At 50.6% G+C, this 11,944-nt stretch overlaps 1 protein-coding gene across 2 annotated transcripts in view; it reads left to right on the top strand.

Moving 5' to 3' along the window:
• Window positions 1-8,875: 8,875 nt before the first annotated feature.
• Window positions 8,876-11,944, top strand: part of TRIP10 (thyroid hormone receptor interactor 10) — a 70,780-nt gene continuing 67,711 nt past the window's right edge. For both annotated transcript variants that reach the window (XM_077838665.1, XM_077838666.1), the window contains exon 1: window positions 8,876-9,001. In XM_077838665.1, the coding sequence (XP_077694791.1) occupies window positions 8,978-9,001 (24 nt within the window). In that variant the 5' untranslated portion in view covers window positions 8,876-8,977. The remainder of the gene's footprint in view (window positions 9,002-11,944) is intronic.

The raw sequence follows: 11,944 nt of genomic DNA, 5'->3' as shown, positions 1-11,944 counted from the left end.
CTACAATTCCCAGGATGCTCTGGGGCCTTTACCTTGTGGGCACCTCTGGGGTGGGGTGTGGCAGCAACAGGGTCAGAGAGGCTGTGGGGCGTGACCCTGTTCTAATGGGGGGCCGGGGCTGGCTTAGATTTGCTGCAGCCTGAGCCCCACCGCTTGGGGCCAAAGCCTCAGCCCCAGCCCGGGGTGGCGGGGCTCCGGTTACAGGCCCCCCCTGCCTGGGGCTGAAGCCCTGGGGATTCTGTTTGAGCCCCCATGCCTGGGGTGGTGGGGCTCAGGCTTTGGCTCCCCCCGCCCCAGGGGTCATGTAGTAATTTTTGTTGTCCAAAGGGGGTTGCAGTGCAATGAAGTTTGAGAACCCCTGAATTCTAAGACAATGGAAAGGGGTGGACCTGGGAGCTAGGACGCCTGGGTTCTAGGCCCAGCTCTGGGATGGATTCGGGTGGTCTAGCAGTTAGAGCTGGGAGCCAGGACCCCTGGGTTCTATCCTGGTTCTAGGAGGAGGTTTGGTCTAGTGGTTAGAGCAGTGGCAAGCTGGGAATCAGGACCCCCGGGTTCTATTCCCATTAGATTTCCCAAGGGAGGGGTGGGGCTTTCTGGTGGGGTTCTGAGGCTCAGTACAGACATGCCAGTAAAGAACTTTTGAGGCCCTGGGATAGACGCTGCTGGAGCCAGCTGAACTGTGAACATGAATACTTCATCACAACTTGCGAAAATAGCAGGGACTTTTTCATAACCACAGTTGCTCGGCGCTGCAATTTTATGTCTCAAAGCTGCATCTTCACCACACCCTCCTCATGCCACACTGGAGCCTTGACTTCCAGCTGAGTCATAGGAGAGAGCACCTCCTACTACAGCCCAACACCTCTGCCTAACCCCGTTTAATTATTTCATGATTATTAGGTGTCTTGCAATAGCACTGGGAGGCCCCCAACATTTTGCTGGTGCTGTACAAACATATAACAAGGAGACAGTCCCTGCTCCAAAGAGCTTACAGACCAAGACAAAAGACAGTAGGTGATAAAATAAACAGCTGTCTAGTGAGGGGAACACAAGGAAACAATAAAATGATACTGATTAGCATGAAAAACAGTGAAAATCTCAATTCTGTAGCCTTACCCCATCAAGCTTTTTATGAGTGTCCCAGCAGAGAAGCATTTTAAGGAAGGCTTGAAAGGAGAAAATGCTTGGAGAATGCTCAAAGATGCTTGTGGGGGGAAAAGTTTAAATGAACATTTAAGACTTTGCCATCATTTCTGGAAAGAGGAGGGACTTGGTGTGGATGTGATATGTTGATACATATAAGAGATGATAGGTAGGGTGGGGATAGGAAAGGGGTTAGAATGAAGACTAGTATCTTAGCTTTCTCACTTTGACAACACTCCTCTTGTTTGTTATGCAAATAAAGCAGTGCTGAGCTGAAAGCCGGTGGGATCAGAGCTAGAGCTGGGTGGGAAACTGTCCTGCAAGGGTTTGAGATTTTGAAATCTTTTCCATATCTCGATCTTGAATCAAGTTGAAAAGTCAAAATCTCGAAGATTCTTGGGATAAGCTGAAAAATATTGAGCCATTGAGTCAATCAGAACAGTTTGCTTTGATAATTTAGGAGCGTTTCGTTCCAATGTTGACCTTTTAAAAATAAATTTTACATTTTCTCTCATGAATTCATGAACATTTCAAAATGAGACGTTGCTTGGAACTAAAAAAAAATAAACTTTCGTTTTGAAAATGTGGAAATGTTATAGACGCTGAGTGTTTAATCTGCTGGAGGGTGTTCCCTCTGGCTCCGCCCCCATTCCACCCCTTCCCCCAAGACCCCACCCCATGCTGCTTATGCCCCTATTTATAGGCCCCACCCCACCCTGCTTTGGCCATCATTCCAGAGGACATGCTTTCATGCTGATGACGCTCGTTAAAAAAATAATGCGTTAAATACATTTGTGACGGAACTCCTTGGGTGAGAATTGTACGCCTCCTGCTCTGTTTTACCCGCATTCTGCCATATCATTCATGTTATAGCAGTCTCGGGTGATATCCCAGCACATGTTGTTCATTTTAAGAACACTTTCACTGCAGATTTCACAAAACGCAAAGAAGGTACCAATGTACCAATTGGGGGGAGGGATAGCTCAGTGGTTTGAGCATTGGCCTGCTAAACCCAGCATTGTGAGTTCAATCCTTGAGGGGGCCATTTAGGATCTGGGGCAAAACTTGGGGATTGGTCCTGCTTTGAGCAGGGGTTGGACTAGATGACCTCCTGAGGTCCCTTCCATCCCTGATATTCTATGATTCTATGTGAGATTTCTAAAGATAGCTGCAGCACTCCACCCAAAGTTTAAGAATCTGAAGTGCCTTCCAAAATCTGAGAGGGACGAGGTGTGGAGCATGCTTTCAGAAGTCTTAAAAGAGCAACACTCCAGTGCAGAAACTACAGTACCCGAACCACCAAAAAAGAAAATCAACCTTCTGCTGGTGGCATCTGACTCAGATTATGAAAATGACCATGTGTCGGTCCGCTCTGCTTTGGAATCTTATCGAGCAGAACCCATCATCAACATGGACGCATGTCCCCTGGAATGGTAGTTGAAGCATGAAAGGACATATGAATCATTAGTGTATCTGGCACATAAATATCTTGCGATTCCAGCTACAACTGTGCCATGAGAACGCCTGTTCTCACTGTCAGGTGACATTGTAAGCAAGAACTGGGTAGTTTTATCTCCTGCAAATGTAAACAAACTTGTTTGTCTGAGTGACTGGCATAACGAGAAGTAGGACTTGCAGGCTCTAAAATTTTACATGGTTTTTATTTTTGAATGCAGTTTTTTTCTACATAATTCTACATTTGTAAATTCAACTTTCATGGTAAACAGATTGCAAGACAGTACTTGTATTAGGTGAATTGAAAAATACTATTTCTGTTGTTCTTTTACAGTGCAAATAGTTGTAATCAAAAATAAATATAAAGTGAGCACTGTACACTTTCAGAGTGTTAGTCTGTATCAGCAAAACCGACGAGGAGTCCTTGTGGCACTTTAGAGGCTAACAAATTTATTTGGGCATAAGCTTTTGTGAGCTAAAACCCACTTCATCAGATGCATGCAGTGAAAATACAGGAGCAGGTATAAATGCATGAAAGGATGTGGGGCTGCTTTACCAAGTGTGAGGTCAGTCTAACGAGTGAAATCAATTAACAGCAGGATACCAAGGGAGGAAAAATAACTTCTGAAGTGGTAAGAGAGTGGCCCATTACAGACAGTTGACAAGAGACCTAGTTAAGGTTTAATTTAACTCTGTCACACCACCTAAAAAAACTCCTCTCCCTCTTTAACCCTTCCCATAAATAAGCCCGTTGAATTATGTTTAGGATCAAAAGGGTAGGGGGATCATAATGATATAAGAATGGCTATACTGGGTCAGCCCAATGGTCCATCTAGCCCAGAATCCTGTCTTCCGACAGTGGCCAGTGCCAGATGCTTCAGAGGGAATGAACAGAACAGGGCATTTTGGAGTGATCCATCTCCTGTCATCCAGTCCCAGCTTCTGGCAGTCGGAGGTTTAGGGACACCCGGAGCATGGGGCTCTGTCCATGACCATCTTGGCTAATAGCTAGTGATGGACCTGTCCTCCACGAACGTATCTCATTCTTTTCTGAACCCATTTAGACTTTTGGCCTTCCCAACATCCCCTGGCAACAAGTTCCACGCTGCCCGTGTGTTGTGTGAAGGAGTACTTCCTTGTTTTGGTTTAAACCTTCTGCCTAATAATTCCATCAGCTGAGCCTTAGTTCTTGTCTTATGTGGTGGGGTGAATGCCACTTCCCTATTCACTCTCTCCACACCAGTAATGATTTTAGAAATCTCTATCATTTGTATTGTGGCTTTATGACATTTTCTATCCCTTTCCTCATGGTCCCTAACAGTCTGTTTGCTTTTTTGAGTGAGGCTACACATAAAGCAGATTTCAGATTTTTTCAGTCAACTATCCCTGATGATACCAAGATCTCTTTCTTAAACGGTAACAGCTAATTTAGACCCCATCATTTTATATATAGTTGGGATTTCATTTTCCAACGTGCATTACTTTTAACTTATCAAGGCTGAATTTAATCCGCCATTTTCTTGCCCAGTCAGTGAGATCCCTTTGTAACACTTCACAATCAGCTTTGGGCTTACCTAGCTTGAGTAATTTTGTGCCATCTGCAAATTTTGCCACCTCACTGTTCACCCCCTTTTTCCAGATCATTTATGAATATGCTGAAGACCACAGGTCCCAGTACTGCTCCCTGGCCCACTATTTCCCTCTCTCTACTGTGAAAAGTGACCATTTATTCCTTCCCTTTGTTTCCCATCTTTTAACCAGTCACTGATCCGCGAGAGGATCTTCCCTCTTATCCCGTGACTGCTTAGTTTGCTTAAGAGTCTTTGCTGAAGGACCTTTGTGACAATCAAAGTCCAAACACCCCAGGGGGACAATTGGGGGCCTGAACCCTGAATAATAAGCAATTGAGTCAGATACACTATTATTGTACTATAAAAGTGTATCGAGGGCAGTCTTTTATGAAAGCTGGTGATATGCTGGTGATTAATATGACAGTGAAATGTCTGTATTAACACTCATGTGACAAATTATGGATACATATGGATATTAGGCTTTCAAGTCTGTGCCCAAACATAGAGATACACAGGTTTTCTCCCGGACAGGAGGAAAGGCAGCTACCTACCTGTCTCCAATGTAAATTAAGCATTGTGGAATCACAACAGTGGTCACACCATCAAAGCATCAGGGAGATGGGAAGGCAACAGGAAGGTCATCCTGACTCTGGGGATAAAACCGTGAGTTTTGGGAAACTTGAACAGAAGCAAAGAGCCATTCTGGGATCCATCGGCTGGGAGAACGAAGAAGCCAGCACTTTGTATCTATGGAAGATGGAACCTCTGGCTAACGAAGCTGGAGAATGCAGAGGTCTTGTTTAGCCAGAGGCTGCTAGGGGAGGAGAGATGTCTAGAACGCAAGGCCATGTGTCAGAGCGAGGAGGCTGACCTGGAACAATAGAAACTTGTTGACCAGGACAAATGCAGGCAGCACGAACAGCAGAAGAGGGTCAAAGCAGGCCCATGGGACCCAGGAGGAGGAAGGCCTAGTGATGTGCTGGATCAGGGGCTAGCCAGCAACCAGATGTTGGAATGCTGGACCCCATCTCTTTGCCTGTAGCCTGGATCATTGTGGGCCCTAAAGGTTGTTCTGGGATTCGGAAATTGGGAAGTGGTGTTTTTTTTTGGTGTTTGTTATTTTCTGTACTGCTATAACAGAGTTGATCTCAAGGGTGCTCAGGTACAAGCCTGCCATGGCCAGACTCAGTGCTCGAGGGGGTGAACGCTCACTGGGGAAACTAAGTCAGTGCAGAGTGTGTTGTGGCGCAGCTAAGAGATGCTGTGGGCCAAAATCTGATGGGAGCGGTGAGCCACTATCACAGCTGTGGGCCAGTCCTTTGCTGAGAGCAGGGAAGACTGCAGAGTGGTGAGATTCTGGCACAGCTAGGAAAGCTGTGGGCCACATCACCACTGACAGCAGGGAAACTGAGGCACAGCTAAACGGTGCGGTGCTGAAAAACTGCTGGGCGCAGGGAAGACTCAGGGTGGTACAAGATCTGGATTCATGCCTTCGGGGTGACATATGGCCAGTCACATGAGGAAATCCCCCACTGTTATTGTGTTTTCTGCCTTTGCAGCCTCTCTAATCAACCTGAGCATTTCACAATCACCATCAACATCCTGGTCAGGTGGTGGGTAGTATATAGCCCTACTGTTATACTCTTACTGCTCAAGGAGGGAGTTTCTATCTATAGAGATTCTGTGGTACAGCTTCGTTGATTCAAGATTTCCACTTTCTTTGACTCTATGCTTTCTTTCACATATAGTGCCACTCTCCCACTGGCATGACCTACTCTGTCATTCCTGTGTATTTTGTACCCTGGTCTTACCAGGATACATTGATTAACCCTATTCCACTAAGTTTCCATGATGCCTATTATATCAATATCCTCATTTAATGCCGGGCACTCTAGTTCACCCATCTTAGTCAAAAAAGCTAACAATGTTAGGAACCATTCGGAAGGAGATGGATAATAAGACAGAAAATATAATGCCACTAAATAAACCCTAGAAGCACTTCAGAGAATGGCACCAGGGAAGTCCTTGACTTTAATCTTTTATCTAGCAGCCTAAATCTGGCCTCCAGGACCTCTGTCCTACCTTTCCCTATGTCATTGGTACCACCTTCACCAGCACTGATGTCTCATGTGGTCAGCAACCTTTGCACCCAGCAGGCAATTTACCACATGGTTCTCCTGGCCATCACAAACTCAACTATCTACCAAATCCCCCATTACGATTACCTGGATCTTCCTAGTAACTGGGGTCCCTTCCCCAAGAGGGGTATCCTTGATGCAAGGGGATACCACAACTTCATCTGGAAGAGGGTCCCCACTATGGAATTGTTTCCCTCTGCTCCAGCTTGATGTTCTCCTTCCCTGAGACTTTCATTCTCCATAACAGAACAGAAGCTGTCAGATTGGGGGTGGGACCACTCTATTGTGCCCCTGAAAGTGTCCTCTGGGTGTCTCTCTGTCTCCCTTTGCTCCTCCAGTTCAGCCACACAGATCTCAAGAGCCCGTACTGGGTCTCTGCGGGCCATGAGCTGCTTGTCCCGTGTGCACACACACATCACCGGCCCATGCTGTATTCCGTGCAATAAACTGCTTTGTGGCTGGACTTCTGGCTGCATTATTTTTACTCTTGCCAGGGTTGTGGGTTTTTTAGGGGAGAACATTATTGGCTGAAGTTTAGCATATGTTTGTTAGGTGGGTTGGGTTTCTCTCTCTCTCCTTACTCCCACCCCCATTTCTTTTTGAGGAAGCTTTGCTAGCACCCTTCTAGTAGTTAGCTTATAGTCTGTCGGCCTCCCGCCCCATTGCTAAACTCTCCTTACTTGGGTAGCTCACTCCATCTTGCTCCCCGTCACGAGGCGCTCGCTGCTCAAAAACCGGACCCGGAAGGAAGGCCTCTCATACTCCCACTCAAAACTCCCTTGTTTGCTTAGGAGCTGGCTTTTTAAACTCCTGTTCTCCCAGAGTTAGCCCCACCTCCTTGTCAAGGGTTCCGAAAGGGGTCATGGACCAAGGGATAGCATCAGGCTAGAGCCTCGTTAGGAAGCTCTCAGCCTAGCCTAGCCTGCTGGTTGACTCAGCACAGAGCCCTCAAAACAGACCACACTATAATCTTCAAGCATGCAAGCAAGCTAACAGACAAACCCACCCCAAGAATCAAGCTCCTGTGCGCTAGATCTCCCTCGAGCCGTACAGAGGCCATTAACTCCCTGCTCTTTGTGGTGATGTTTCTATCTATGTGCCTCAGGCCAACAGCAGAATTTGAACCCAGCACCTTCACCGCAAAACAGGTGAACCAGGAACACTTGAGCTACCGGGCTGGACACCATCGCAGACTCCTAAACCTCTTACAAGAACCGGCCACGAGAGGGGGCTCTAGACCCACACGGCAGGTTACATTATACAGCACAGATCACACTGGCCATTAAATTCCTGCTGTATCACAATGCAAACTCCTGTCTAATTTGCCACCCATAGGGTCATTTTACCCTTTTGGGGGAGGGGAGCAGTTGGAAGCTGTCTGAGAGTAGGGATGGGGTATATATCTAATTGCCTCTAGCTGACTGGTAGGAATCCCAATCCCAAGGAATTTGCCACAACAGATGAACATAATTGATGGTCCGCGGCCTGTTATGCGTTCTTTGTATTATCATAGTGACCAGCGGCCCGAGCCAGGGAGCAGGACACCGCAGTGCTCGGTGATGTAGAGGCACAGACTAAAAACACAGCCCCTGCCCTAAAGAGCTCCCAATCCCAAGCCACGTCTACGCTCTGGGCGCTCTCTCTAGCGGCATAGTTATGGTGCCACATCTATGCTGGCATAACTCCACGGTGTAGAGGCCGAGGATGGCAACGGATGGGCTTTTCCCATCGGGGTAGGGCCCCCACGTCCCTGAGCGACGATAGCTCGGTCGACAGAAGCGGTCGTCCACCTGCCGAGCTGCGTCTACACCTGGGGTCGGGCTGGCCCTGCTACGGCGCTCGGGGGTGCGGATTTAGCAGCCCCCTTAGTGCTGTAGCTGCGAAGTGCACACCAGGGCCAAGTATAAGAGAGGCGATAACAGATGGACACAGACAGACGGGGCACGACAAGGAAAGGGTGAGGCAAACCTGGTCAGCATGACAGGTGGGTGGTATCCCATGGCCAGAGCCAGATGTGTCAGAGGAGGGTGTAGGAAATGCCCTTCCCTATAGGGGGTTGTGGGGAGAATTGGGGGGGGGGGGAATGCCCTTCTCTATAGGGTCAGTGTGTAGGGTCCTCCTCTCTCTATAGGGGCCAGTGGGGAAATCCCCTTCTATATAGGGACAGCGTGTGGGGTTCCCGTCTCTCTCTAGGGGGTAGTGTGTGGGGTTCCCATCTCTCTATAGGGCACAGTGGGGGGACGCCCTTCCCTATAACAGCAGTGTGTGGGGCTCCCATCTCTCTTGGGGCCAGTGGGGGAAAGCCCTTCTCTCTAGGGGCAGTGTGTGTGTGTGTGTGGGGGGGTTCACCTCTCTCTATAAGGGTCAATGTGGGGCCCCCAACTCTCTGTGGGGGACAGTGGGGAATGCCCTTCGCTATGGGGCAGTGTGTGGGGTTCCCCACTCTCTAGAGGGGACACGGGGGGGGAGTGCCCTTCGCTGTGGGGCGTCCCCGGGCCGGGGCTGGGCGGGGTCCCTGTCCCTTTAAGGCGCAGGGGGCGGGGGCCGCCCGGCCCCGCGGCAGGAGGCAGCGCCGCGCTGGGATGTTGTGAGCCCGGAGCAGGCGGCGGCGGCGGCGGATCCGGGCCCGGCCGCGCTCTGACCGCAGCGGGGGGAGCGGGCGCCGCCAGCATGGACTGGGGCACCGAGCTGTGGGTGAGTGGGGCCGGGCAGGGCTCCCTGGGGCCAGCCCCCCAACTCTCCTCCCTTCCCCCTCGGGGCCAGCCCCCCAACTCCCCTCCCCTCCCTTCCCTTCCCTTCCTCGGGCCAGCCCCCCAACTCCCCTTCCTTCCCTTTCCCCCCCGTCGGGGCCAGCCCCCCAACTCCCCTCCCTTCCCTTTCCTTCCTCGGGCCAGCCCCCCAACTCCCCTCCCTTCCCTTCCCCCCCCGTCGGGACCAGCCCCCCAACTCTCCTCCCTTCCCTTTCCCCCACGTCGGGACCAGCCCCCCAACTCTCCTCCCTTCCCTTTCCCCCCCGTCGGGACCAGCCCCCCCAACTCCCCTTCCCCTCCCTTCCCTTTCCCCCCCCGTCGGGACCAGCCCCCCCAACTCCCCTTCCCCTCCCTTCCCTTTCCCCCCCCGTCGGGACCAGCCCCCCCAACTCCCCTTCCCCTCCCTTCCCTTTCCCCCCCGTCGGGACCAGCCCCCCCAACTCCCCTTCCCATCCCACGGCTGGTCTCCCCTTGTCTCAATTCCCTCCCTCTTTCCTGCTTCCTTAAGGCTGGGTTTCCTTCCCCTCTTGAGCCCCTGGGCAAGCCCCCCAGTTTTATTCCCCCTAGGCTGGGCTTCCTCCCCCCTGCCCAGTCCCCTTTCTCTCTCTGCCCCCTGTCCCCCGCTCATCCCCTGGGATTGGCTTTCTTTCTCCCATCCCCCCCATCCCCTGGGCTAGGCTTCTTCTGTCTTTGTCCCCCCATATCCTCGGTCTGGGCTCCCCATTATTTCCCTCTTCCTCCAGTTCTGTCCCTTCCCCAGTTCCTGGGAGCCTGTTCCCTCTATCCTGGTTCTCTCTCCACCATCTAAGCCCCATTTCCTTTTCCTTGTGATCATCCCCCAAACCCCTCTGGCTCTTCCCTTCCCTTCTTCTTACCTCCCTGTTCCTCTCTCCCCCTTTCCACTGTGGCTGCTTCTCCCTCCCCTGGCCCAGCTTAGTGCTGATTTTCTCCCAGCCCTGGTGGTGAAGGGAACCCCTTATTTCCATCCAGCTCTCCAGTGTCAGGGTGGGTGTTTCCCCTTCCTCCCCCAGTGGATGGACACACTTCCTGGGTATGGAATTCCCCAGCCTTGTAATGGGGCATGTGGGTTGGGGTGTATGTGTGATGTCATGTAACTTATCCCCCCAACCCAACCCCCCTTAGAGCCTCTGGGGTGGTGGAGTTGCACAGTGCTGGGATGCACTTTACCACCCCCCCATTCCTCCTGTATGAACCCCCTTTGTCAGTGGCCCCCAGATCACAAAAATGGAGACTCACCCTGATTTGAAAGCAACATACCTAGTCTAGATCTTAAGTGGTCACACTGACACATTTCTGCAAGCACTTTATTTTGAGGGGGATGTTGTCTCAGTAGTGGGGGGGTTGTGATCCATTTTTGCACCACGCTTTTGGTTCAACCCCTTCCTTGTGATGGGTTCGTAATGGGGCTTCTGTGGAGACTTGGCTTCCTGACCCCAGCCTGTGTGTGTCAATTTCTTCTCTGTGTGGTCCTTTGGGCTAAAAGTTTGTGTGTGTAACTCTACTGTGTAGTTTTCTCCCCGGAGCATTTTTGTAAGTTAAGCTCCAGAAGTTTCTCTGCCATTTTGGGATCATGGCTTCCCTTAGGCCAGGGGGCGGTGGGGGCAGAGCTGCTGGAACTAGGGGTGTGGTAGCACCCCCTGGCTTGAAGTTTCTATCCATGGTTTTCAGTGCTCCTGCTATAAAAAGTGTTCAAATGCCACTGGGCAGGGTGGGTGGGTAGGAAGCATTTGAAAAACTGCCCTTGGCCTCTGAAAGGAGTTGGTCTGCCTCTAATCTGGTTAATCTCAAATTTTTCTACAGGCATCAGATCTACTTTGAGCTGGGTCACTTGAGTAAAAAATCTCCTGTTATTTTTTTTGGGGAGGGGGGAGGAGTTCTCAGTGCCCACCCCTGCCTGGGCAAAAGCAGACTGTGGCTGGGAGTGCTTGCCCTGGACGAGGGGGGAATATGGAGACTCCCAGATGTTTGTTGCTCTTATCTGTCTGTCGTACAGATCTTGGCTTGCTCCTGCCTATATGAAATAGGGACACCTTTATAATGCATGCCTGAGCAGTGCGGGAGTGGTTAGAACAGGACTCCTGGGTTCTATTTCCCAGCTCTGGGAGGTGACGTGCCTAGTGGTGAGTACAGGGGAGGGGGTAGCTATGACTCCTGGATTCTACTGTAAACTCTAGGAGGAGTTGTGGCTGGTGCAGGGGATTGGCAGCCAGGACTCCTCCTGCCTTTCCTCCCTAGCTTTGGGAGGGCGTGTGCCTCTAGTGGCTAGCATGGTAGGGCTGGTAGCCAGGACTCCTGGGTTCTTTTCCTGACTCTGCCATGAGATTTGGGGAAGGCAAGTCCTGTAACCTCTCTTTGTCTCAGTTTCCCTGTCTATAACGTGCGGCTAATACCTTGGGGAGGAGAGAAGGATGATGAGGCTTAACTCCTAAAACGACTTGAATCCGTGTTTGAAAGAGGCTATGGAACCTATACCTGCTAGTAATAATTGCTTCATATCTGCAAAGCGCTGCGTGATCTGTTAATCCATTGCTCAGTTCTATCCAGCGTTTACGTAGGGCCTTCTGTATTCTGTTTGGCTGTCTTAGTTGTGGATCTGTGCGCTTCGGGTGGGGGAGGAGAAGGGAGCCCATTTCAACTAATGAGTTGAACGGGATCAAGCATGTTCCATGTTTACAGCCTGGCCAGAACTTCTTGTGGAAGAATGTGTAATAAGCCAGGCTTTTCTGCCCCCTCCTCCTACACGCAGATATGATCAATGTTCTCCTCTCTTCCCATAGGAAGCTGTGTATGATGCTCTCCAGTCTGGGATGCCACTTGCAAACAATGCATCTGCAGCATTGCTAACCCTGAGGGTTCACCCCCAAAA

This window comes from Eretmochelys imbricata, chromosome 20 (genome assembly GCF_965152235.1).
Source record: "Eretmochelys imbricata isolate rEreImb1 chromosome 20, rEreImb1.hap1, whole genome shotgun sequence".
Lineage (NCBI taxonomy): Eukaryota > Metazoa > Chordata > Testudines > Cheloniidae > Eretmochelys > Eretmochelys imbricata.
Note: the sequence above shows the minus strand (reverse complement) of the source record. Positions and strands in the feature narration are given on the sequence as shown.